Source organism: Lithobates pipiens, unplaced genomic scaffold (genome assembly GCF_037356315.1).
Source record: "Lithobates pipiens isolate NorthernLeopardFrog02 unplaced genomic scaffold, aLitPip1_a1.2 Scaffold_23, whole genome shotgun sequence".
NCBI lineage: Eukaryota > Metazoa > Chordata > Amphibia > Anura > Ranidae > Lithobates > Lithobates pipiens.
The window spans coordinates 6,293,198-6,320,150 of NW_027507785.1; the positions used below are offsets into that span (position 1 = coordinate 6,293,198).

The window sequence follows — 26,953 nt, forward strand, 5'->3', positions numbered from 1 at the left end:
TCAACCATAAAGCCGCTCTCTGGTGCCCATACGCTCCGCAGGCACGCGCACTCTCATAGAGCCACGGATGTTGCCGGTTTCCTCTCCTCGATGAGACAAGTAGGTCAGGAATTGCTGCGTGGTGCTGCCGATCATCGACTTTAATGCGATCACGCACTCACCTGTACAGGAAATGTAATGGGGACGTGTCAGGAGTCACATGACTGCACGCCGGGGGGGGAATAACACACCCCGCCAGATATGACTTCCTGCCCTAGGGTAACCACGCTCACTGTACTTTATCTATGGGGGAGAATCGTTGTCACCCTAGGACAGGAGGTGTGTTAGGACTACAAAACCCCCCTCTCCATCTCCGTAACATGGAAGGAGGATGTTCTGCAGACTATAGTCTACAGACCTGGTGCCCAACCTGCAGTCTGGGGAGGGGGCTCAAGCAGCTCTTTTGCACTTTTTTGTGCAGCCCTTGGGCTTCCAGCAGACACTCATTTGTTTTCTCTGTTATAGCAGACTCAAGTAATATGCCTCCATTCATATGCTTGTCCCCAGTCTTCAACAACTCCTATAGTATGTCTGCAGTCTCTGACCGTCTCCTGTATCATGTCTGCAGTCTCTGACCGTCTCCTGTATCATGTCTGCAGTCTCTGACCATCTCCTGTACCATGTCTGCAGTCTCTGATCATCACCTGTTACTATGTCTGCAGTCTCTGATCATCACCTGTACCATGTCTGCAGTCTCTGACCATCTCCTGTACCATGTCTGCAGTCTCTGACCACCTCCTGTATCATGTCTGCAGTCTCTGACCATCTCCTGTATCATGTCTGCAGTCTCTGACCATCTCCTGTATCATGTCTGCAGTCTCTGACCACCTCCTGTATTATGTCTGCAGTCTCTGACCATCTCCTGTATCATGTCTGCAGTCTCTGACCACCTCCTGTATTATGTCTGCAGTCTCTGACCATCTCCTGTTTTATAATGGATCTCGCTGAGAGAAATACCAGATGGTGAAGGCTCTAATAGCAGTTCTCTAATAGTCTCATGTAATGTGTCTGCAGTCTCTGACCATCTCCTGTAGTATGTCTGCAGTCTCTGACCATCTCCTGTATCATGTCTGCAGTCTCTGACCATCTCCTGTATCATGTCTGCAGTCTCTGACCACCTCCTGTATTATGTCTGCAGTCTCTGACCATCTCCTGTTTTATAATGGATCTCGCTGAGAGAAATACCAGATGTGACACAAAGTATTTTATAATAAGAATAGACGTGAAGGCTCTAATAGCAGTTCTCTAATAGTCTCATGTAATGTGTCTGCAGTCTCTGACCATCTCCTGTATCATGTCTGCAGTCTCTGATCATCTCCTGTATCATGTCTGCAGTCTCTGACCATCTCCTGCATTATGTCTGCAGTCTCTGACCATCTCCTGCATTATGTCCGCAGTCTCTGACCATCTCCTGCATTATGTCTGCAGTCTCTGACCATCTCCTGCATTATGTCTGCAGTCTCTGACCATCTCCTGCATTATGTCTGCAGTCTCTGACCATCTCCTGTATCATGTCTGCAGTCTCTGATCATCTCCTGTATCATGTCTGCAGTCTCTGACCATCTCCTGCATTATGTCTGCAGTCTCTGACCATCTCCTGCATTATGTCTGCAGTCTCTGACCATCTCCTGCATTATGTCTGCAGTCTCTGACCATCTCCTGCATTATGTCTGCAGTCTCTGACCATCTCCTGCATTATGTCCGCAGTCTCTGACCACCTCCTGTATTATGTCTGCAGTCTCTGACCATCTCCTGTTTTATAATGGATCTCGCTGAGAGAAATACCAGATGTGACACAAAGTATTTTATAATAAGAATAGACGTGAAGGCTCTAATAGCAGTTCTCTAATAGTCTCATGTAATGTGTCTGCAGTCTCTGACCATCTCCTGTATCATGTCTGCAGTCTCTGATCATCTCCTGTATCATGTCTGCAGTCTCTGACCATCTCCTGCATTATGTCTGCAGTCTCTGACCATCTCCTGCATTATGTCTGCAGTCTCTGACCATCTCCTGCATTATGTCTGCAGTCTCTGACCATCTCCTGCATTATGTCTGCAGTCTCTGACCATCTCCTGCATTATGTCTGCAGTCTCTGACCATCTCCTGCATTATGTCTGCAGTCTCTGACCATCTCCTGTACTATGTCTGCAGTCTCTGATCATCTCCTGTTTTATAATGGATCTCGCTGAGAGAAATACCAGATGTGACACAAAGTATTTTATAATAAGAATAGATGTGGAGGCTCTAATAGCAGTTCTCTAATAGTCTCATGTAATGTGTCTGCAGTCTCTGACCATCTCCTGCATTATGTCTGCAGTCTCTGACCATCTCCTGTATCATGTCTGCAGTCTCTGATCATCTCCTGTATCATGTCTGCAGTCTCTGACCATCTCCTGTATCATGTCTGCAGTCTCTGACCATCTCCTGTATCATGTCTGCAGTCTCTGACCATCTCCTGTATCATGTCTGCAGTCTCTGACCATCTCCTGCATTATGTCTGCAGTCTCTGACCATCTCCTGCATTATGTCTGCAGTCTCTGATCATCTCCTGTAGTATATCTGCAGTCTCTGACCACCTCCTGTATTATGTCTGCAGTCTCTGACCATCTCCTGTATCATGTCTGCAGTCTCTGACCATCTCCTGCATTATGTCTGCAGTCTCTGACCATCTCCTGCATTATGTCTGCAGTCTCTGACCATCTCCTGCATTATGTCTGCAGTCTCTGACCATCTCCTGTATCATGTCTGCAGTCTCTGATCATCTCCTGTATCATGTCTGCAGTCTCTGACCATCTCCTGCATTATGTCTGCAGTCTCTGACCATCTCCTGCATTATGTCTGCAGTCTCTGACCATCTCCTGCATTATGTCTGCAGTCTCTGACCATCTCCTGCATTATGTCTGCAGTCTCTGACCATCTCCTGCATTATGTCTGCAGTCTCTGACCATCTCCTGTATCATGTCTGCAGTCTCTGATCATCTCCTGTATCATGTCTGCAGTCTCTGACCATCTCCTGCATTATGTCTGCAGTCTCTGACCATCTCCTGCATTATGTCTGCAGTCTCTGACCATCTCCTGCATTATGTCTGCAGTCTCTGACCATCTCCTGCATTATGTCTGCAGTCTCTGACCATCTCCTGCATTATGTCCGCAGTCTCTGACCACCTCCTGTATTATGTCTGCAGTCTCTGACCATCTCCTGTTTTATAATGGATCTCGCTGAGAGAAATACCAGATGTGACACAAAGTATTTTATAATAAGAATAGACGTGAAGGCTCTAATAGCAGTTCTCTAATAGTCTCATGTAATGTGTCTGCAGTCTCTGACCATCTCCTGCATTATGTCTGCAGTCTCTGACCATCTCCTGTATCATGTCTGCAGTCTCTGATCATCTCCTGTATCATGTCTGCAGTCTCTGACCATCTCCTGTATCATGTCTGCAGTCTCTGACCATCTCCTGTATCATGTCTGCAGTCTCTGACCATCTCCTGTATCATGTCTGCAGTCTCTGACCATCTCCTGTATCATGTCTGCAGTCTCTGACCATCTCCTGTATCATGTCTGCAGTCTCTGACCATCTCCTGCATTATGTCTGCAGTCTCTGACCATCTCCTGCATTATGTCTGCAGTCTCTGATCATCTCCTGTAGTATATCTGCAGTCTCTGACCATCTCCTGTTTTATAATGGATCTCTCTGAGAGAAATACCAGATGTGACACAAAGTATTTTATAATAAGAATAGATGTGGAGGCTCTAATGGCAGTTCTCTAATAGTCTCATGTAATGTGTCTGCAGTCTCTGGCCATCTCCTGTATCATGTCCACAATCTCTTGTATTTTATCCACAGTCTCTGACCATCTCTTGTATCATGTCTGCAGTCTCTGACTTACCATAAGACTCGTACCCATCCATCGACTTGACCGTCAGCAGCAAGTGCTGGTCCTGCAAATACTCAATCTCAGAGACGATTGGCCGCAACTGCGGGGAAAAGCATCATAATCCATCAATTCCCATAATACATTTGGCTTTGCACTTCCTAAAGGGATAATACAGAATAAGCTAAAGAACTCTGTCCAGTAATTCATGACCTGTCCATGAGAGGGCCCTGCAGAGTCCACAGGTAAGATCTAAACTCCCATTGTTTTTAGCAGACTTGTCTAAAGTCTGCTAAAAAAGACTTAACTAAAGCAGTTAAGTAGGTGGCGTCTACAATCTGGCTAGTAACATTATCAATCCAGATACCCCGTGTCATCAGGACATGCATTATTGTCAGTGTTTAGAACTAGCAATGTGCACCTGTGCGTGCAACTAGTTCACAGACCCCGGTGTCATCTCTGACTGCTCTGGGTCTACCCCCCCCCCCCCCCTCCCCAACAACAACCTCTCTGACAGTATGGGTCCGTTTACAAGCAAAGCTGCCAGCTCGTGCCATCGCAGTGTCTGCACAGAGAAAGGCTCCGTGACAACTTCTCCTGAAGGATGAAGCGGTTATATTTGGTCTGGGGTCCTGCAATTGCAGCACCTTGAAAAAGTATTCATACCCCTGGAAATTGTCCCCATTTTCTCATGTTACACCCAAAAACATAAAATGTATTTTATTGGGATTTTATGTGATAGACCAACACAAAGTGACACATAATTGTGAGGTGGAAGGAAAATAATAAATAGTTTTCAACATTTTTTTACAAATGAATATGTGGAAAGTGTGGGGGGGGCATTTGTATGGCGCCCCCCGGAGTCAATACTTTGTAGAACCTCCTTTCTCTGCAATTACAGCTGCAAGTCTTTTTGGGGATGTCTCTACCAGCTTTGCCCATCTAGAGAGGACATTTCTGCCCATTCTTCTTCTTCTTTGCAGAATATCTCAAGCTCTGTCAGATTGGATGGAGAGCGTCTGTGATCAGCGATTTTTAAGTCTTGTCACAGATTCTCAGTGGGATTTAGGTCTGGACTGTGACTGGGTCATTCTAACACATGAATATGCTTTGATGTAAACCATTCCATTGTAGCTCTGGCTGTATGTTTCGGGTCGTTGTCCTGCTGGAAGGTGAACCTCCGCCCCGGTCTCAAGTCTTTTGCAGACTCTAACAGGTTTTCTTCTAAGATTATCCTGTATTTGGCCCCATCCATCTTCCCATCAACTCTGACCAGCTTCCCTGTCCCTGCTGAAGAAATCCATCCCCACCACATGATGCTGCCACCACCATGTCTCACGGTGGGGATGGTGTGTTCAGGGGGATGGGCAGTGTTAGTTTTCCACCACACATAGAGTTTTACTTTTAGGCCAAAAAGTTGAATTTTGGTCTCATATGACCAGATCACCTTCTTCCACATGTTTGCTGCCCCCTCCCCCACATGGCTTCTCACAAACTACAAACAGGACTTCTTATGACTTTCTTTCTCCAATGTCTTTCTTCTTGTCACTCTTCCATAAAAGGGCAGATTTGTGGAGAGACGACTAATAGTTGTCCTGTGGACAGATTCTCCCCCCTGAGCTGTGGATCTCTGCAGCTCCTCCAGAGTTACCATGGACCTCTTGGATGCTTCTCTGATGAACGCTCTCCTTGCCCGGCCCGGTCAGTTTAGGTGGACGGTCATGTCTTGGTAGGTTTGCAGTTGTGCTATACTCTTTCCATTTTCAGATGATGGATTGACCAGAGCTCCGTGAGATGGTCAAAGCTTGGGAGATGCTTTTTATACCTTAACCCTGCTTTATACTTCTCCACAACTTTATCCCTGACCTGTCTGGTGTGTTCCTTGGCCTTCATGATGCTGTTTGTTCACTAAGGCTCTCTAACAAACCTCTGAGGGCTTCACAGAACAGCTTTATTTATACTGGGTGTCTTACTGTACCAACCAAAAGAAAAATAAATATAGAAAGCTTCAGCCGCAGCTGACGTGAAGTGTTTCGGTTATGTAACAGTTTATGGTGGGGTCACTTACTGTCGGAAGCTGCCTGGATGACCACTGGACTTTGAGGAAGTTGATGTTGTCTACGCTCTGGCTGTCATTCTCGCTGCTTTTTTTATACTCTGTTATAAACAAAAACGCATTGTGTGCCATTACATGCAATGCAAAATGCAATCACAAATATAGATGAATACATAAATGCAAAAGATTAGGCTTAAAACACATATATAGAGCTGCTTTCCCATTCCTATAAATCAGGGGCCAGTTTACTGTCCTTCCAAGCTGTTTTTTGGGAGTAGAGAAGGTCCCGACGTCAGTGGGAGAAAAAAATGATGTCCCATTTTTGGTGTCATTGGGAGGAATTGTGCCCCATTGTTGGGAGTCATTGGGAGGAATTGTGCCCCGTTGTTGGGTGTCATTGGGAGGAATTGTCCCCCATTGTTGGGTGTCATTGGGAGGAATTGTCCCCCATTGTTGGGTGTCATTGGGAGGAATTGTCCCCCATTGTTGGGTGTCATTGGGAGGAATTGTCCCCCATTGTTGGGTGTCATTGGGAGGAATTGTCCCCCATTGTTGGGTGTCATTGGGAGGAATTGTCCCCCATTGTTGGGTGTCATTGGGAGGAATTGTCCCCCATTGTTGGGTGTCATTGGGAGGAATTGTCCCCCATTGTTGGGTGTCATTGGGAGGAATTGTCCCCCATTGTTGGGTGTCATTGGGAGGAATTGTCCCCCATTGTTGGGTGTCATTGGGAGGAATTGTACCCCATTGTTGGGTGTCATTGGGAGGAATTGTCCCCCATTGCTGGGTGTCATTGGGAGGAATTGTCCCCCATTGCTGGGTGTCATTGGGAGGAATTGTCCCCCATTGCTGGGTGTCATTGGGAGGAATTGTCCCCCATTGCTGGGTGTCATTGGGAGGAATTGTCCCCCATTGTTGGGTGTCATTGGGAGGAATTGTACCCCATTGTTGGGTGTCATTGGGAGGAATTGTACCCCATTGTTGGGTGTCATTGGGAGGAATTGTCCCCCATTGTTGGGTGTCATTGGGAGGAATTGTCCCCCATTGTTGGGTGTCATTGGGAGGAATTTTCCCTCATTGTTGGGTGTCATTGGGAGGAATTGTCCCCCATTGCTGGGTTTCATTGAGAGGAATTGTCCCCCATTGCTGGGTGTCATTGGGAGGAATTGTCCCCCATTGCTGGGTGTCATTGGGAGGAATTGTCCCCCATTGCTGGGTGTCATTGGGAGGAATTGTACCCCATTGTTGGGTGTCATTGGGAGGAATTGTACCCCATTGTTGGGTGTCATTGGGAGGAATTGTCCCCCATTGTTGGGTGTCATTGGGAGGAATTGTCCCCCATTGTTGGGTGTCATTGGGAGGAATTGTCCCCCATTGTTGGGTGTCATTGGGAGGAATTGTACCCCATTGTTGGGTGTCATTGGGAGGAATTGTACCCGATTGTTGGGTGTCATTGGGAGGAATTGTACCCCATTGTTGGGTGTCATTGGGAGGAATTGTACCCCATTGTTGGGTGTCATTGGGAGGAATTGTCCCCCATTGTTGGGTGTCATTGGGAGGAATTTTCCCCCATTGCTGGGTGTCATTAGGAGGAATTGTCCCTCATTGTTGGTGTCATTGGGGGAAATTATGCCCCATTTTTTGGTATCAATGGGCGAAATAGTGCCCCAAGGGCAGGATAAAAGCAAGTAAAGGGCCGCAGTTTGGAGACCACTGCTGTAGATGGACATCACACTGCAGCTGAAGGAGTCTATATGCCCCGTTTAGCCACCGGATTATTACAAAGCAGTTCTGCTGGGTCATACTTATGTATTCAGCTACAGTGTGATGTCCAGCTACAGGAATGAGTCCAAACCCGGTCAGAACATTCTAAATATGAACCCATATTAGATAATTCGAGTTAAAGAGGGTGACATCCACCATGACCTCTGTTCTTTCTTTAAAGCCCAACTCCGTGCAGGTCAAGCGATCTCGCGCAGTGGGGCTATGAAAGGTTAATGTCTGAGGGAAAGGAGTAAAAGTTTTACTTACCCGGTCTTTGCTCCCCCCACGATCCATCGATGGACTGTCCCTCATTGTCCCCGCACCCAGGACTGTAGACCCTGCTCTGAACTTGGACGTCAGGAGGACTATAGCCCACAAGAGCGTGGGGGGAGCAGAAGCTGCAGGGGCCGCTCTAGCTGCGGGGGGGGGGAGGAGGAGTGGAAGCTCAGCGAAGTATATTTTCTTTGAATGTTCTCCAACACCAAAAACGAGCAATTATCCCTTGCAGTGGCTCCTTAGGTACCTTCCAATTCATTGGGAGGAATTGTCCCCCATTGCTGGGGGTCATTGGGAGGAATTGTCCCCCATTGCTGGGGGTCATTGGGAGGAATTGTCCCCCATTGCTGGGGGTCATTGGGAGGAATTGTCCCCCATTGCTGGGGGTCATTGGGAGGAATTGTCCCCCATTGCTGGGGGTCATTGGGAGGAATTGTCCCCCATTGCTGGGGGTCATTGGGAGGAATTGTCCCCCATTGCTGGGGGTCATTGGGAGGAATTGTCCCCCATTGCTGGGGGTCATTGGGAGGAATTGTCCCCCATTGCTGGGGGTCATTGGGAGGAATTGTCCCCCATTTTTGGGGGTCATTGGGAGGAATTGTCCCCCGTTGTTGGGGGTCATTGGGAGGAATTGTCCCCCGTTGTTGGGTGTCATTGGGAGGAATTGTGCCCCACTGTTGGGTGTCATTGGGAGGAATTGTGCCCCACTGTTGGGTGTCATTGGGAGGAATTGTGCCCCACTGTTGGGTGTCATTGGGAGGAATTGTGCCCCACTGTTGGGTGTCATTGGGAGGAATTGTGCCCCACTGTTGGGTGTCATTGGGAGGAATTGTGCCCCACTGTTGGGTGTCATTGGGAGGAATTGTGCCCCACTGTTGGGTGTCATTGGGAGGAATTGTGCCCCACTGTTGGGTGTCATTGGGAGGAATTGTGCCCCACTGTTGGGTGTCATTGGGAGGAATTGTGCCCCATTGCTGGGCGTCACTGGGAGGAATTGTCCCCCATTGTTGGGCGTCACTGGGAGGAATTGTCCCCCATTGCTGGGTGTCATTGGGAGGAATTGTCCCCCATTGTTGGGTGTCATTGGGAGGAATTGTCCCCCATTGCTGGGTGTCATTGGGAGGAATTGTCCCCCATTGTTGGTGTCATTGGGGGGAATTATAGACCACAAGAGCGTGGGGGGAGCAGAAGCTGCAGGGGCCGCTCTAGCTGCGGGGAGGAGTGGAAGCTCAGCTAAGTATATTTTCTTTGAATGTTCTCCAACACCAAAAACGAGCAATTATCCCTTGCGGTGGCTCCTTAGGTACCTTCCACTCCGGTCCACGAGCTTACAAAGCAAACAGTAGTTCTGCAAGCCCGATCAGATCATATGTGGCCCTCTATATACCAAAGTAGTAACGTCCCTCCACTTACGATCTCATACAGTCCTTCTCAATCTAAAGTGAGATTAAGGTGAGGAGAGCCTCAAAGTCAGCAGGAGACCTGGGCCACCAGGCTTGTTGCCTTACAAGTAAAATATTACTTATGGAAAGAAATGCCCCTGGAAACCACACGGGCTGAAGATTGAATGACAAAGTCTGAGATGTGGGAGGACACCGGTGGTCAGCATTTCACCCACTGAGGGCAACTCACCTTCCAGGCAGCCAGAATAGAACTCGATGAAGAACTTCGTCCTGCTGGCGGTCTTCACAATGGCTTCGATGCTCTCGAACTCTATGTAGGCCTGGTCCGATGGCTTCAGTAGACCTGCACGGAAACAAGCGTGAGCTCACAGGACAACAACTCCTCCCACAATGGGTCACGGGGCACCGTCCCCGGATTTATCACCTTTCTTGGAGACGAACTGCGACGTCACGCCAACCTCGAACGACGCAAAGACGGGAGAATGGTCGCTGGTCATGATGTCATCGGTGCAACCTAAAAATGAAGGTTCAAGACTCCGAGTTAGGCTCGCGGCACAGGATCACACAGAACCAGAAATCTACTCAAATAATAAATAAGGAGAGGCTACATAGGAGATTTACCAAAATGGATGTAAGGACGGCGTGCACAGTGCAAGATGAAGTAGTTCTTGTCAGCCTCCCAGCTGTCATCCTATGGCCAGAAGGAGCACTGCAGCCAGACACCCGTTTCAGAATAGTGCCCCATCACTAATGTCATTGGGAGGAATAGTGCCCCATCATTGGTATTAGTGGAAGGAATAGTGCCTCATCATTGGTGTCAGTAGGAGGAATAGTGCCCTATCATTGGTATCAGTGGGAGGAATAGTGTCCCATCATTGGTGTCAGTGGGAGGAATAGTGCCCCATCATTGGTGTCAGTGGGAGGAATAGTGCCCCATCATTGGTGTCAGTGGGAGGAATAGTGCCCCATCATTGGTGTCAGTGGGAGGAATAGTGTCCCATCATTGGTGTCAGTGGGAGGAATAGTGTCCCATCATTGGTGTCAGTGGGAGGAATAGTGTCCCATCATTGGTATCAGTGGGAGGAATAGTGCCCCATCATTGGTATCAGTGGGAGGAATAGTGCCCCATCATTGGTGTCAGTGGGAGGAATAGTGTCCCATCATTGGTGTCAGTGGGAGGAATAGTGTCCCATCATTGGTATCAGTGGGAGGAATAGTGCCCCATCATTGGTATCAGTGGGAGGAATAGTGCCCCATCATTGGTGTCAGTGGGAGGAATAGTGTCCTATCATTGGTATCAGTGGGAGGAATAGTGCCCCATCATTGGTGTCAGTGGGAGGAATAGTGTCCTATCATTGGTGTCAGTGGGAGGAATAGTGCCCAATCATTGGTGTCAGTGGGAGGAATAGTGCCCCATCATTGGTGTCAGTGGGAGGAATAGTGCCCCATCATTGGTGTCAGTGGGAGGAATAGTGCCCCATCATTGGTGTCAGTGGGAGGAATAGTGTCCCATCATTGGTGTCAGTGGGAGGAATAGTGTCCCATCATTGGTATCAGTGGGAGGAATAGTGCCCCATCATTGGTGTCAGTGGGAGGAATAGTGTCCCATCATTGGTGTCAGTGGGAGGAATAGTGCTCCATCGTTGGTGTCAGTGGGAGGAATAGTGCTCCATCATTGCCGGAGTTAAATGCAAAATACAGATTGGAATGGGGGAAGGAGAGTCATTGGACAGATGCAGGGGAACTGGGTGAATACAGTATACATGAAGGGGGTCTTCAAAAAATTTCCACACTTATTTATATTTAATAGAGTTAAAAAATAAACTTTTTGAAGAACATACATACATACATATATATATATATATATACACACACACATATACACATATATATATAGATACACACACACATACACGATGTATACACACACAGTATATGCACTGCGCTCACCATAGGAGTTACAGATGATGTGGGTCTCCGGGTAGGACTTCCACAGGATGCGGTCACACCAGGACGGGACGTTTGTACGCACCTTAATAAAAATCCAGAAACAAAAGATTAAAAACTATCTGTCACTATAAGACCCCTTTCACACCAGGGCGTTTTGCAGGCGCTATAGTGTTAGAAATAGCGCCTGCAATCCGCCCTAAAGAAGCTGCACCATTGTGTGTAGTGTGAAAGCCCCGAGGGCTTTCATACTGCAGCGGTGCGCTGGCAGGACGTCAGAAAAAAGTCCTGCCAGCAGCTTCTTTGGAGCGGTTAAGGAGCGGTGTGTGTTTACCGCTCCTCCACCGCTGCTACCCATTGAAATCAATGGGGCAGCGCTGTAATGCTGCCGGCAAAACGCCGCTATTGCGGCGTATTGCCGGCGGTTTCTAACCCTTTCGCGGCCGCTAGCGGGGGGTAAAAGCGCCCCGCTAGCGGCCGAAATGCGCCGCAAATCCGGCGGTAAAACGCCGCTAAAAATAGCGGCGTTTTACCGCCGACGCAAGGTGCGGTGTGGTGTGAAAGGGGTCTAAAGTACAATTGTCCTTAATATGAGAGAATAACAACAATATAGATTGTAGCAAAGCTGAGATATCAATGTAGCAAAGCAAGGTAGCCTGCTATTCTGGGTTGTCAGCCATTTAAAGTGGACCTGTCATTACCATCATCAACCTAATAAATTCCTGACACGTCACCATACACAGCAATAGTATAATTTCTGACAAAAGCTCCACCTTTTAACATTAAGAAATCATCCTCGAGCTCCCTAGGCTGAGATGATATCTACTGCGGGAAAGGGGAACTGTTTCCTTAGTCCCACCGGTGGCCAAACTGCAACTTTGTGACAGTGGGAGGCTGCAGCAGAGGCAGATCTGTGTCAGATGTTTGTAGAACACAAACAAGATCTGCACAAGCTCCAGGATTTGGGTAATTGTGACCCAGCATCTCAGTCTGGAAAGTTGATGGTGACCCTGAGTGATGCCTGCATAAAAATGGTGCCGACCTTCTGGAGAGAAAAGCAGACAATGTCATTGTCAGGGGGGAGTACTGTGATCTCTATCTAAGGGTGTTACGTTGACGGATGGGGGAGGGGGGGAGCACAGATGATAAAAACAGACAATTTAACAAAATGTAGATCTGGACTTACCCCGGTGGGCTTGTGTTTGTGCCACACATAGGTGTCCCGGGAGCCCCTCTCATAGCGGTAGGTGGGGGGATAGGATATTTCTTCCTCACCTATAAACAGAGAAATATAATCCGTTACATCTTCATGTGTGGGAGGAGTACAGAGTCTAATAATTGGTGCATTTGGGGGGATCCTGGTACAGTAACACGGAGGGTGCCTTCACCCGTCGGGGTAAATCCACCCACCGCGCCACCGGGCAGGCACAGAGTATGGGGTGGACTAGGAGAAAATTGTGTCATTAAACCTTGATAGATAAAATATAAATCTTTTAGAATTCTGGATCTTATCTCTGGTTTCCCGATCCCTGTATGTGCGCTCATTCTTTGCACAAATTGGCTTTGTAACATTGTAACTTTGTCACAAAGCTGTAGAAGGAGAGGACGTAGAAGGAGAGGACGCAGCGGGAGAGGACGCAGCGGGAGAGGACGTAGAAGGAGAGGACGCAGCGGGAGAGGACGCAGCGGGAGAGGACGCAGCGGGAGAGGACGCAGCGGGAGAGGACGCAGCGGGAGAGGACGCAGCGGGAGAGGACGCAGCGGGAGAGGACGCAGCGGGAGAGGACGCAGCGGGAGAGGACGCAGCGGGAGAGGACGCAGCGGGAGAGGACGCAGCGGGAGAGGACGCAGCGGGAGAGGACGCAGCGGGAGAGGACGCAGCGGGAGAGGACGCAGCGGGAGAGGACGCAGCGGGAGAGGACGCAGCGGGAGAGGACGCAGAGGGAGAGGACGCAGAGGGAGAGGACGCAGAGGGAGAGGACGCAGAGGGAGAGGACGCAGAGGGAGAGGACGCAGAGGGAGAGGACGCAGAGGGAGAGGACGCAGAGGGAGAGGACGCAGCGGGAGAGGACGCAGCGGGAGAGGATGTAGAGGATGTGTAGCGGGGGAGGGTGCAGTGGGAGAGGGTGCAGCAGGAGAGGGTGTAGAGGATGCAGTGAGAGAGGATGCAGGGGAGGGTGCAGGAGAGGATGTAGAGGATGTAGAGGATGCAGTGAGAGAGGATGTGTAGCGGGGAGGGTGCAGCGGGAGAGGATGTAGAGGATGCAGTGAGAGAGGATGTGTAGCGGGGGAGGGTGCAGCGGGAGAGGGTGCAGCAGGAGAGGATGTAGAGGATGTGTAGCAGGTAGGGGGGGGGGGGAGGTGCAGTGGGAGAGGATGTAGCAGGATAGGCTGTAGAAGGAGAGGATGCAGAGGGAGAGGATGCAGCGGGGGGAGAGGATGCAGCGGATGTGTAGCGGGAGACGGTGCAGCGGGAGAGGATGTAGAGGATGCAGTGAGAGAGGATGTGTAGCGGGGGAGGGTGCAGCGGGAGAGGGTGCAGCAGGAGAGGATGTAGAGGATGTGTAGCAGGTAGGGGGGGGGGAGGTGCAGTGGGAGAGGATGTAGCAGGATAGGCTGTAGAAGGAGAGGATGCAGAGGGAGAGGATGCAGAGGGAGAGGATGCAGCGGGGGGAGAGGATGCAGCGGATGTGTAGCGGGAGACGGTGCAGCGGGAGAGGATGTAGAAGGAAAGGATGCAGCGGGAGAGGATGTAGCAGGATAGGCTGTAGAAGGAGAGGATGTAGCAGGATAGGCTGTAGAAGGAGAGGATGCAGAAGGATAGGCTGTAGAAGGAGAGGATGCAGCGGGGGAGAGGATGCAGCGGGGGAGAGGATGCAGCGGGGGAGAGGATGCAGCGGGGGAGAGGATGCAGCGGGGGAGAGGATGCAGCGGGGGAGAGGATGCAGCGGGAGAGGCTCGTAGCTGAGGGCTGATTTGTGTCGGACATTTGTGAACACAGCCACAAGGAATTAAATTTTTGTGTCATTGTTGTTCCAACCTCTCAGAGTCCAGGAAGTAAATGGTGACCCTGGATGATGCCTGAACAATGTTTGTGGACGGCTATTTCTGCCACCTGGGTGGCTACGCTGCCCTCTAGGACCTACTTGTGGCTGTGTGCTCCCCTCACCCAATACTGGCACTCTGTAACGAAACACAGAACTCTTCAAAAGACAGATACCTACCTTTTGTTATTCTGAAGGAATAGCTGTTTGTCTGTCCGTGCCCCTGTGTGACTCTGTATAGGAGCGGTTTTAGAATGATCAATCAGCTGCTACACCTGCAGGGCTCTACTGAGAAAAGTGGCAGGGCCTACATCCCTTTAGATGCGATTTCCCTTTGGGAGGATCTCCCCAAAAAATTACATTTTTGTTACAGGGGATGCCCAAAATCTGACTTGTATCTTAGTACAGCCAATCACACAAGCAGGAAGTGATATTTCTGGGGGGGGGGGGGGGGGGGGGGTATACACGTTGTGTGTACAGAGCGCCTCCAGGTGGCCATATTGCATATGACAGAAAAAGACAGCGACTGCAGATTGAAACTAAAAGGTCATTTTTTTTAATAAACATTCAATGACAATATGACTTGAGTCGCAATTGCATACTTTATATTATTTATTTATTTTTTCATATGAATTTTTTTATCCCACGAAAGTGGAGTTACCCTTTAAATCTGAACTCCAGGATAAAAATATAACATACAATCTCCCTTGCTGTGGCCCTCGGAGATCGGAAACTTACTAAAACGCAGGAATATCTTGTTCTTCTCCTTCTCCAGGTTGAGTTGGTCCACCTTCAGCAACGGATCAAATTCCTTTCTGCTGATGAAGTTCAGGATTTCCTAGGAGGCCCGAAAACACGGAGTTATCCCGGGATGGAGAGACATAAATCAGAGGAGTTGCAATATAGAAGGGGGATATACATGGGGACGGGTTCGGCTCTTATTGGAAGTGGTAAACCATGCATCGGACACCCAGAACAGTCCACGGGATCGTCCTGGCCGGGATGGGGAGGAATGATCTAGATGATGCTGGAACGTCCCCCTCCAGCCAGGAAATGAGGGTGGGGCTCTGTCTGACTTGCTTCAGCTTCTAATGCACATTGTGAGAAGCTCACAGTGTGCGGTGAAATCAGAGAAGTAACTAACCCCAATATGAATGATAGGACAAGGGGTGGGCAGGAGGGCCGGCTGCCCTGGGACCAGTAGTTTACTGTGCGGATGGGGGCGCCAGTGAGCTCATTCTGATATATAAGGCATTTTGACAAGCGGGTGACTGCTGGGGGTAAAAATCCAAAATGGAAGGGGGGGGGGCAGTTAAGCTTCTTTGCCCTGGGCGCTGGATTACCTTGTCCCTGCAGTGATAAATGAACCCTGGCCCTACTGTCTATGATAATCTTAAATAATATGATATCATAACTACTCACACCCAATCACTGAGCCAAGGTAGGGTGCCGCATATGGAAACTGGTCACCTTGTCCCTTAGCAAGCAGGCAGCGGTGACGTCATTACGTGACTGACACTACCTTATTAAACCACATGGGGGCAGTGTGGAGACTGGTCACCTTGTCTCTTAGCAAGCAGGCAGCGGTGACCTTGTTCAAGTCTAAGACCTGCGCCTCAGTACAAGGACACTAAGGCTTAACCACTTCAGCAGCCAAAAGCACCAAGCCCCTTTTTTGCGATTCGGCACTGCGTCGCTTTAACTGACAATTGCGCAGTCGTGCGACGTGGCTCCCAAACAAAATTGGCGTACTTTTGTTCCCACAAATAGAGCTTTCTTTTGGTGGTATTTGATCGCCTCTGCGTTCTTTATTTTTTGCGCTATAAACAAAAATAGAGCGACAATTTTGAAAAAAAAAAATGCACTATTTTTTACTTTTTGCTATAATAATATCCCCCAAAAAATATATAAAAAAACGTTTTTTTTCCCTCAGTTTAGGCCGATATGTATTCTTCTACATATTTTTGGTAAAAAAAAAAAAAAAATCACAATTAGCGATTATTGATTGGTTTGCGCAAAAGTTATAGCGTTTACAAAATAGGGGTTAGTTTTACAGCATTTTTGTTAATATTTTTTTTTTTACTAGTAATGGCGGCGATCAGCGATTTTTATTGTGACTGCGACATCATGGCGGACACATCGGACATTTTTGACACATTTTTGGGACCGTTGTCATTTATACAGCAATCAGTGCTATTTAAATGCAGTGATTCCTGTGTAAATGACACTGGCAGTGAAGGGGTTAACCACTAGGGGGCAGTGTAGGGGTTATGTGTGACGTTATGTGTTTTTTTTTTTTTTTTTTTTTTTTATTGTAGGGGTGTGGCCTGGCATGTGACGTCACTGATCGCCCTTCCCTAAAAAAAAAAACGATCGGTGGGAAGCACGGGGAGAGGTTTGTTTTACACAGACCTCTCCTCGTTCTTCAGCTCCGTGACCCCATTGCGGGACGCCAGTGGCGATCGGGTCCACTGGTCCCACGGCCACAGTCACGGAGCACAGGACCGGGTTAGGAGCGCGGCGCCGGTGGCGCGCTCCCGACCCACGGCTGGGCACTTAAAGAATCACGTACAGCTACGCGATTGTGCCCAGCCGTGCCATTCTGCCGGCGTATATCGGCGTGAGGCGGTCCTTAAGTGGTTAATGTACACGGGACGCAGAAGCAACCTCCTCTGAACGAAGTTTTTGACAGCTTCAAATCGGCGTTTAAAAAAAAAAAAAAAAACGCCTGTTTTACCGCATTTGCTTCTAGGAGCGTTTATTTAAGATACGGTAACATCATAGGGCCCTCCCAAAGGCCGAAAAACAATATTATTTAACTATTTCAGCCATTCTGTGAGACCAGAGTGAGTAGCAGCAGCTGAGAGAGCCGCAGTGTATTTATATCTACCTCAATTTTCGGTGCTTTTACTATGGATCCCATAATGAGCATATGTGAGGGAAAAAAAATTATAATTTTTTTATATATTTAATTTTTAAATTGCAATTGATTAGTATATTTGTTTATTTTTTATTATAAGCTGTTTGTGTAATATCATTTTTTTTTTGTCTTTTTTATGCAAAATTTAATTGCAATTTTTTTATTACATTTAATTTTTAAATTGCGATTATTAGAATTTTTTGTTTAATTTTTTTTTAAAAAGCTGTATGTGTAATTTATTTATTTCTCATTCATTTATATTGTCTTTTTTTATGCAAATTTTAATTGCAATTTTTTTAAATATTTTTAATTAACCCCAACCGGCAATCCTAACCCTAACTTGTTCTTCAAGGGGAAAACCCTAACCATAACCCCCTAACCCTAATCCTAACCGTAAACCCTAACCCTAACTTGTACTTGAAGGGGAAAACCCTAACCCTTACCATAACCCCCTAACCCTAACCGGAAACCCTAACTTGTTCTTCAAGAGGAAAACCCTAACCATAACCCCCTAACCCTAATGGGAAACCCTAACCCTAGCTTGTTCTTCAAGGAGAAAACCCTAACTCTTACCATAACCCCCTAACCGGAAACCCTAACTTGTTCTTCAAGGGGAAAACCCTTACCATAACCCCCTAACCCTAATGGGAAACCCCAACTTGTTCTTCAAGGGGAAACCCCTATCCCTTACCATAACCCCCTATCCCTAATGGCAAACCCTAACTGGAAACCCTTACCCTAACTTGCTTTCAAAAGGAAAACCCTAACTATAACCCCCTAACCCTAATGGGAAACCTCTAACCCTGGCCCTAACCGACAACCCTAACCCTAACTTGTTCTTCAAGGGGAAAACCCTAACCCTTACCATAACCCCCTAACTCTAACCGGAAACCCTACCTGCAAACCCTAGCCCTAACTTGTTCTTCAAGGGGAAAACCCTTACCATAACCCCCTAACCCTAATGGGAAACCCTAACCCCAACCCCTAACCCTAAACAGAAACCCTAAGCCTAACTTGTTTTTCAAAGGCAAAACCCTAACCCTAATGGGAAACCCCTAACTCCAACCGGAAAACCCCAACTCTAATCCTAAAGGGAAACCATAACACTTATCATAATCCTAAACTTGTTCTTCAAGGGGAAAACCCTAACCCTTACCATAACCCCCTAACCCTAACCGGAAACCCTAACCCTAACTTGTTCTTCAAGAGGAAAACCCTAACCATAACCCCCTAAACCTAATGGGAAACCCCCTAACCCTGACTGTAACCGAAAATCCCAACTTGTTCTTCAAGGGGAAAACCCTAACCCCCTAACCCTAATGGAAAACTCTAATCCCTAACCCGAAAACCCTAGCCCTAACTTGTTCTTCAAGGGGAAAACCCTTACCATAACCCCTAACCTTAATGGGAAACTCTAACCCCAACCCCTAACCCTTACCGGAAACCCCAACCCTAACTTGTTATTCAAGGGGTAAACCCTAACCCTTACCATAACCCCCTAACCCTAACTTGTTCTTCAAGAGGAAAACCCTAACCATAACCCCCTAAACCTAATGGGAAACCCCCTAACCCTGACTGTAACCGAAAATCCCAACTTGTTCTTCAAGGGGAAAACCCTAACCCCCTAACCCTAATGGAAAACTCTAATCCCTAACCGAAAACCCTAGCCCTAACTTGTTCTTCAAGGGGTAAACCCTAACCCTTACCATAACCCCCTAACCCTAACTTGTTCTTCAAGAGGAAAACCCTAACCATAACCCCCTAAACCTAATTGGAAACCCCTAACCCTGACTGTAACCGAAAATCCCAACTTGTTCTTTAAGGGGAAAACCCTAACCCCCTAACCCTAATGGAAAACTCTAATCCCTAACCGAAAACCCTAGCCCTAACTTGTTCTTCAAGGGGAAAACCCTTACCATAACCCCTAACCTTAATGGGAAACTCTAACCCCAACCCCTTACCCTTACCGGAAACCCCAACCCTAACTTGTTCTTCAAGGGGTAAACCCTAACCCTTACCATAACCCCCTAACCCTAACTTGTTCTTCAAGGGGTAAACCCTAACCCTTACCATAACCCCCTAACCCTAATGGGAAACCCTAACCCCAACCGGAAAACCCCAACCCTGATGGGAAACCATAACACTTATCATAACCCTAAACTTGTTCTTCAAGGGGAAAACCCTAACCCTAAATTTCATGCAACTATGTTTGATCCAAGTCGGGGGTGAAGCTCAATGGTTGGGGTCATCTGGTTGAAATCTAGCAACATATAGGTCAAATTCCAATTCAACTTTGGCTAACAGCAATGCTAGTGGTGTATTGGATTGGAGCGGGGGCTCACTAGGGGTATAGAAATGGTCTATGAAGCATTATAGCATTAAGCTATATTTATTTAAAATATTATTTTTTGTTTTTTCATCATTTGCTATCATTTTTATGTTTTGTAATGTAAAAAAAAAAATAGGGCAAATGTAAAAACGCTTAAAAAACAAACAAAAAAAAAAGGCGGCTAAACCCCCCGGTACCGCATTTAGCCGCGTTTTGCTTCCGAAAACTTCGGTGTCTGAACTAATTTTTTTTTTTGCCTTCAAAAAAAAGCCTATAAACGCAAGTGCCTAAAAACGACATTAAAGGAACCCGTGTACATCTACACGTAAGATAACATCGGATGAACTCAGGGGCAGCTGAAAAAAAAAAAAAAAAAATTGCCCAACTGCCTCCGACGTCCGTTTACCAGGAGCCATGTACACGAGGAGGCCCAATAGGACGATATATTTATTATATAATATACACAATACGTCCCAAGTATATGCTCATCGGATCAAATGCTCTAATATAGGAAGGGGACCTCCTCTGGGACTGCAGGCCCCCCCCTCCCCTCCCCCGATCGCCACACGCAAGATGGCCGCCTCACCTGTACGTCCATGTCCAGGCGGTAATTCAGGTCACCGAACCAGAAGAGGTGGGTGAAGCGCAGAGAGATATCGAAGGAGTTCAGCTGTTTGTCCCCGAGCGACAGGAGCCGCAGGATGTCCAGGTAATTCTGGTTACGCCTGGGGAGAGATCGGAGAGACGAGGGGGTGAGAAATAACGTTTATTCCGCTTATATTTCGCCCTTCCATGGTCCCCCCCCCCCATTTTTTTTTTTTTTTAAAGGTGACCTTCCACTCACCTGTTGGTCTTCTCATTGCCCGAGGTCAGGTGACAGTTCACAAAGCCGAACGAAGTGCCGTTAAACATAAAAGATATTCCCACCGCACCTTTATTACCTGCAGGAGGAGACAATGACGTTAATACAAACATAAGAAAGAGGGGGGGGGGGAGGGGCGGGGTCACCACTCCTGAAAATGCAGATTCCCTGGCTTTCGCGCTCAACGACCCAGAACAAGCATGTGGCCAGTGAAGGCAGAACTCGTGGACCGCGTACTTGTTTTGGGGTCAGTGTGATCTGATCAGCCCCGAGGCCACCAGACCAGCCATGAGATGAGTTCAGGTGCCTCCTCCCCCAATTTCTTATAAAATAATTAAAGAATAATAAAATAAAATAATTAAAGAATAAATCAAATATAATTAAAAATTAGAACATAAAAGAGAAAAAAAACACAGAAGATCAATACAAACCGAATGGGGCAAAAACAAAAAGGTAAATAGGTTAGATGCTGTGCAGTTTTAAACGTAAAATCACAGATTTAGAAAAGAAAAATACCACATTCGGCCACTAGATGGGCATAAGTATCATAGCAAATTTCCTTTAATACTAAGCGCCATCTAGTGGCCAAATGCAGTATTTTCAAATTTAAATCAATATAGACGTGTGCAGAATGCAATAAAAATTGTATTAAAAAAACGGTAGCGACGGAGAAGATCCGATCCTTTGCCCTCAGAGGCACTGTGTCGAATGAGGGAAAGGTGGCCCCCACTCGAATCCATGACGTTGGATGACGGAAGCGACGTCAAATGTCACTTCCACCCAACGACCTTAACGGGCCAAAAAATTTTTTATTGAACAAAAAAAAAAGAACACTTTAAAAAAATTTTATTTATTGCATTTAAGTGTAAATATGAGATGTGAGGTCTTTTTGACCCCCAGATCTCATATTTAAGAGGTCCTGTCATGCTTTTTTTTCTATTACAATGGATGTTTACATTCCTTGTAATAGGAATAAAAGTGACACTTTTTTTTTTTTTAAACAGTGTAAAAATAAAAGGTAAAATAAATAAGAAAAAAAAAATATTTTATTGAACAAAAAAACAAAAAAATGTTTTTTTTTTTTTTTTTATTTATTGCATTTTAGTGTAAATATGAGATGAGGTCTTTTTGACCCCCAGATCGCATATTTAAAAGGTCCTGTCATGCTTTTTTTTTCTATTACAAGGGATGTTTACATCCCTTGTAATAGGAATAAAAGTGACACATTTTTTTTTTAAACAGTGTAAAAATAAAAAATAAAAAAGGTAAAATAAATAAGATTTTTTTTTTTTATTGAACAAAAAAAAAAACTTTTTTTCTTTATTTTTATTTATTGCATTGTAGTGTAAATATGAGATGCGAGGTCTTTTTGACCCCCAGATCTCATATTTAAGAGGTCCTGTCATGCTTTTTTTTTTCTATTACAAGGGATGTTTACATCCCTTGTAATAGGAATAAAAGTGACTTTTTTTTTTAAACAGTGTAAAAATAAAAATTAAAAGGTAATATAAATAAGAAAAAGAAAAAATTTTATTGAACAAAAAAATACTTTTTTTTTAATTTTTATTCATTGCATTTTAGTGTAAATACGAGATGTGAGGTCTTTTGACCCCCAGATCTCACATTAAAGAGGTCCTGTCATGCTTTTATTCTATTACAAGGGATGTTTACATCCCTTGTAATAGGAATAAAAGTGACTTTTTTTTAAACAGTGTAAAAATAAAAAATAAAAGGTAAAATAAATAAGAAAAAAAAAAATTTTATTGAACAAAAAAATACTTTTTTTTATTTTTATTCATTGCATTTTAGTGTAAATATGAGATGTGAGGTCTTTTTGACCCCCAGATCTCACATTAAAAGAGGACCTGTCATGCTTTTATTCTATTACAAGGGATGTTTACATTCCTTGTAATAGGAATAAAAGTTACACATTTTTTTTAAACCGTGTAAAAATAAAAGGTAAAATAAGAAAAAAAAAAATTTATTGAACAAAAAAAAAAACACTTTTTTTTTTAATTTTTATTTGCTGCATTTTAGTGAAAATATGAGATGTGAGGTCTTTTTGACCCCCAGATCGCATATTCAAGAGGACCTGTCATGCTTTTTTTTTCTATTACAAGGGATGTTTACATCCCTTGTAATAGGAATAAAAGTGACATTTTTTTTATCAGTGTAAAAATAAAAAATAAAAGGTAAAATAAATAAGAAACAAAAATTTTTTATTGAACAAAAAAAACCAAAAAAAATATTTTTTATTTATTGCATTTAAGTGTAAATATGAGATGTGAGGTCTTTTTGACCCCCCTGATCTAATATTCAAGAGGTCCTGTCATGCTTTTTTTTTCTATTACAAGGGATGTTTACATTCCTTGTAATAGGAATAAAAGTGACATTTTTTTTTACACAGTGTAAAAATAAAAAGGTAAAATAAATGAAAAAAAAACATTTTTATTGAACAAAAAAAACAAAAACATTTTTTTAAACAGTGTAAAAATTTAAAATAAAAGGTAAAATAAATCAGAAAAAAAAAAAATGTATAGAACAAAAAAAAAACTTTATTTTTATTCATTGCATTTTAATGTAAATATGAGGTGTGAGGTCTTTTTGACCCCGGATCTGATATTAAAGAGGTCCTGTCATGCTTTTATTCTATTACACAGGATGTTTACATTCCTTGTAATAGGAATAAAAACGATCCAATTGTTTTTAAAAAAGGGACAGTGTAAAAAAAAAAATAATAATAATATAAATTAAAAAAATAAATAAAAATAAAGTAAAATAAATAGAATTTTTTTTGTTTAAAAGCGCCCCGTCCTGCCGTGCTTGCGCGCAGAAGCGAACGCACACGTAAGTTGCTCCCGCATACAAAAGCGGTGTTCAAACCACACATGTGAGGTATCGCCGCAATCGGTAGTGTAGAGTTCAGTAAAGCTGGGGATTTCGGCTCTTCACTCACCCAGAGTATTTGCGATTCCGGTCTTAACGCTGGACGTGCTGATGTGCGTAATTCGGTTTTCGTGTTCCGCCCGGACAAGGACGACGATTTTAATATTCCACAGGGACTGCATGGCTACCTTTAGGAGAAGAAAAATGGACAAATATGGGATTGAGGAATAGAAAACAATAGCTTCTCTTTATTAAGCCGATCGCTGGGTGGGTCGGCAGCGAATCGCTTCCATAGCTGTGGCGTCACATGCGATGCGTTATTATTATTATTATCATCATTTAAGAAAACAGCAACAATGTAACAAGATGAGATGAACACGAGAGGAATAAACTCTTGTTTGTAGGGATGTGTCACATGATGAAGGTGTATGTAAACCCTAACAATAACATTCTTATCTGCTTCCCTATTGGTCGGTTAATTATCCTATTGGAAGCATTTTGTTCCCAAAGTACATAAAATATATATATATATGTTGATCCTGCCAGGAATCCAGGGCTATCCTGTACAATCTGCAATAGTATCTCAAGCATTATCAGCCCTATCCTGTTCTTATCTTATTCTACAAAACAAATACTCCCTTTGGAGAGGGGGGAGAGAGCGTATGGAGAGAGGGTGCGGAGAGAGGGTGCGGAGAGAGGGTGGGGAGAGAGGGTGGGGTGAGAGGGTGCAGAGAGAGGGTGCAGAGAGAGGGTGGGGAGAGAGGGTGGGGTGAGAGGGTGCGGAGAGAGGGTGGGGAGAGAGGGGAAGGGGAGAGAGGGGAAGGGGAGAGAGGGGAAGGGGAGAGAGGGTGGGGAGAGAGGGTGGGGAGAGAGGGTGGGGAGAGAGGGTGCGGAGAGAGGGTGCGGAGAGAGGGTGCGGAGAGAGGGTGCGGAGAGAGGGTGCGGAGAGAGGGTGCGGGAGAGAGGGGAAGGGGGAGAGAGGGGAAGGGGAGAGAGGGGAAGGGGAGAGAGGGGAAGGGGAGAGAGGGTGGGGAGAGAGGGGAAGGGGAGAGAGGGGAGGGGAGAGAGGGGAAGGGGAGAGAGGGGAAGGGGAGAGAGGGTGGGGAGAGAGGGTGGGGAGAGAGGGTGGGGAGAGAGGGTGGGGAGAGAGGGTGCGGAGAGAGGGGAAGGGGAGAGAGGGGAAGGGGAGAGAGGGGAAGGGGAGAGAGGGGAAGGGGAGAGAGGGGAAGGGGAGAGAGGGTGGGGAGAGAGGGGAAGGGGAGAGAGGGGAAGGGGAGAGAGGGGAAGGGGAGAGAGGGAAGGGGAGAGAGGGGAAGGGGAGAGAGAGGGTGGGGTGAGAGGGTGGGGAGAGAGGGTGGGGAGAGAGGGTGGGGAGAGAGGGTGGGGTGAGAGGGTGGGGAGAGAGGGTGGGGTGAGAGGGTGGGGAGAGAGGGTGCGGAGAGAGGGTGGGGAGAGGGGTGCGGAGAGAGGGTGGGGGAGAGAGGGTGGGGAGAGAGGGGAAGGGGAGAGAGGGGAAGGGGAGAGAGGGGAAGGGGAGAGAGGGTGGGGAGAGAGGGTGGGGAGAGAGGGGAAGGGGAGAGAGGGGAAGGGGAGAGAGGGGAAGGGGAGAGAGGGGAAGGGGAGAGAGGGGGAAGGGGAGAGAGAGGGTGGGGTGAGAGGGTGGGGTGAGAGGGTGGGGAGAGAGGGTGGGGAGAGAGGGTGGGAGAGAGGTGGGGAGAGAGGGTGGGGAGAGAGGGTGGGGAGAGAGGGGAAGGGGTGAGAGGGGAAGGGGAGAGAGGGGAAGGGGTGAGAGGGGAAGGGGTGAGAGGGTGGGGAGAGAGGGTGGGGTGAGAGGGTGGGGTGAGAGGGTGGGGAGAGAGGGTGGGGTGAGAGGGTGGGGAGAGAGGGTGGGGTGAGAGGGGGGGGTGAGAGGGTGGGGTGAGAGGGTGGGGTGGAGGGTGGGGTGAGAGGGTGGGGAGAGAGGGTGGGGAGAGAGGGTGGGGTGAGAGGGGTGGGGTGAGAGGGTGGGGTGAGAGGGGGTGGGGTGAGAGGGGAAGGGGAGAGAGGGGAAGGGGAGAGGGGGAAGGGGAGAGAGGGAAGGGGGAGAGAGGGGAAGGGGAGAGAGGGGAAGGGGAGAGAGGGGAAGGGGTGAGAGGGTGGGGAGAGAGGGTGGGGTGAGAGGGTGGGGTGAGAGGGTGGGGAGAGAGGGTGGGGTGAGAGGGGAAGGGGAGAGGGGAAGGGAGAGAGGGTGGGGAGAGAGGGGTGGGGAGAGGGTGGGGAGAGAGGGTGGGGTGAGAGGGTGGGGTGAGAGGGTGGGGTGAGAGGGTGGGGGAGAGGGTGGGGTGAGAGGGGAAGGGGAGAGAGGGAAGGGGTGAGAGGGTGGGGAGAGAGGGTGGGGTGAGAGGGTGGGGTGAGAGGGTGGGAGAGGGTGGGGTGAGAGGGGAGGGGAGAGAGGGGAGGGGAGAGAGGGAAGGGGAGAGAGGGTGGGGTGAGATGGGAAGGGAAGGGGAGAGAGGGGAAGGGGAGAGAGGGGGAAGGGGAGAGAGGGGAAGGGGGAGAGGGGAAGGGAAGGGGTTCTGTAGCTCAGCAAAAAGACAACCTGGGCCAGGGCTGACACCACTCAGACCCAACTGGGCTTGGAAGCAAATTGCACTTCTGGAAGGGAACTGCAGGCTTAAATCATGTGAGATGTGTAATACAGGAGACCATATTGTTTCTTATTTTATTTATTTAGATATTTATAGAATGCCCAAAATGTACACACTATAAGTCCCTGCCCCCGAAGGAGGTAACAATCTGAGATTAAAATAAAAGTGGTCAGCCTTCGCGCCGCTAAGTGGTAATAAGTGACTAAAGAGGAACAAAATCCAAAATCAGATATAATGAAACACAGATGCTGTGAAAAAGAGCCTGAGTGATATAAAGTGCAAATGCTAACTAAAAAATGCAGCAGGACAAAATAGTGAGCACAAACTATCAAATAATGAATATAAAGGGGTGGGTCCTGCGCAAATCGTGCCACTCAAATAAAATACACAAATTCAAAATAATATAAATATGTGCATACATACAATGCCGTGAAAAAAAATTATATAGTCCAAAAAACAGCACGCATAAAAATATATAAAAAATATATAAAAAAATGGAAAAAAGGTTTAATGATAGAACAATAATAAAATGTCCGCTACTCAAGGCTCCCAGAACTCTCACCTTTAAACGAAGTGAATAAGCAAATCAAACAAACTCCAGGATTCTCTTATTTCATTCATAAATAATAAATAATAGCCATCAGGAAATCCAAAGGAGGGATGCAATGATACAATTCCGCCACTAGAGGGCCAGTCCCAGCTTCCAGAACAGGTGAAATGGATCTTCACTTCTATTTCACAGTGTATGGCTCAAAATAAGAGAGAGGAGGGGGAGAGAGAGAAACAGGAGACTTCCATAGTGTAGTAGTTTAAAAAACGGCAGGTAGATTTATTAAAAAGCAGTAAAGACTCTCACATTTTAATTGCAAAAACAAGCACAATCAGGAAGAGGGTATAATGACAACTTCCTCCCGCCTTACAAC

General features: G+C 46.8%; 2 protein-coding genes across 2 annotated transcripts in view; one reads left to right on the forward strand and one right to left on the reverse strand.

Moving 5' to 3' along the window:
- Positions 1-23,591, reverse strand: LOC143926792 (phosphatidylinositol 3,4,5-trisphosphate 5-phosphatase 2-like; the record flags this gene model as incomplete). The annotated part of the gene is given in 11 exon segments (XM_077450839.1): positions 1-161; positions 3,932-4,019; positions 5,985-6,073; positions 9,645-9,758; positions 9,840-9,929; positions 11,366-11,447; positions 12,549-12,637; positions 15,145-15,244; positions 20,242-20,380; positions 20,500-20,596; positions 23,474-23,591. Coding segments are annotated over 11 exon segments (1,167 nt in total), but the record flags the coding sequence as incomplete, so codon positions are not given.
- A 218-nt stretch (positions 23,592-23,809) lies between these two features.
- LOC143926793 (folate receptor alpha-like) overlaps positions 23,810-26,953 on the forward strand; it is a 10,728-nt gene continuing 7,584 nt past the window's right edge. Inside the window, exon 1 of the mRNA XM_077450840.1 lies at positions 23,810-23,833. Within this exon, the coding sequence (XP_077306966.1) occupies positions 23,810-23,833 (24 nt within the window). The remainder of the gene's footprint in view (positions 23,834-26,953) is intronic.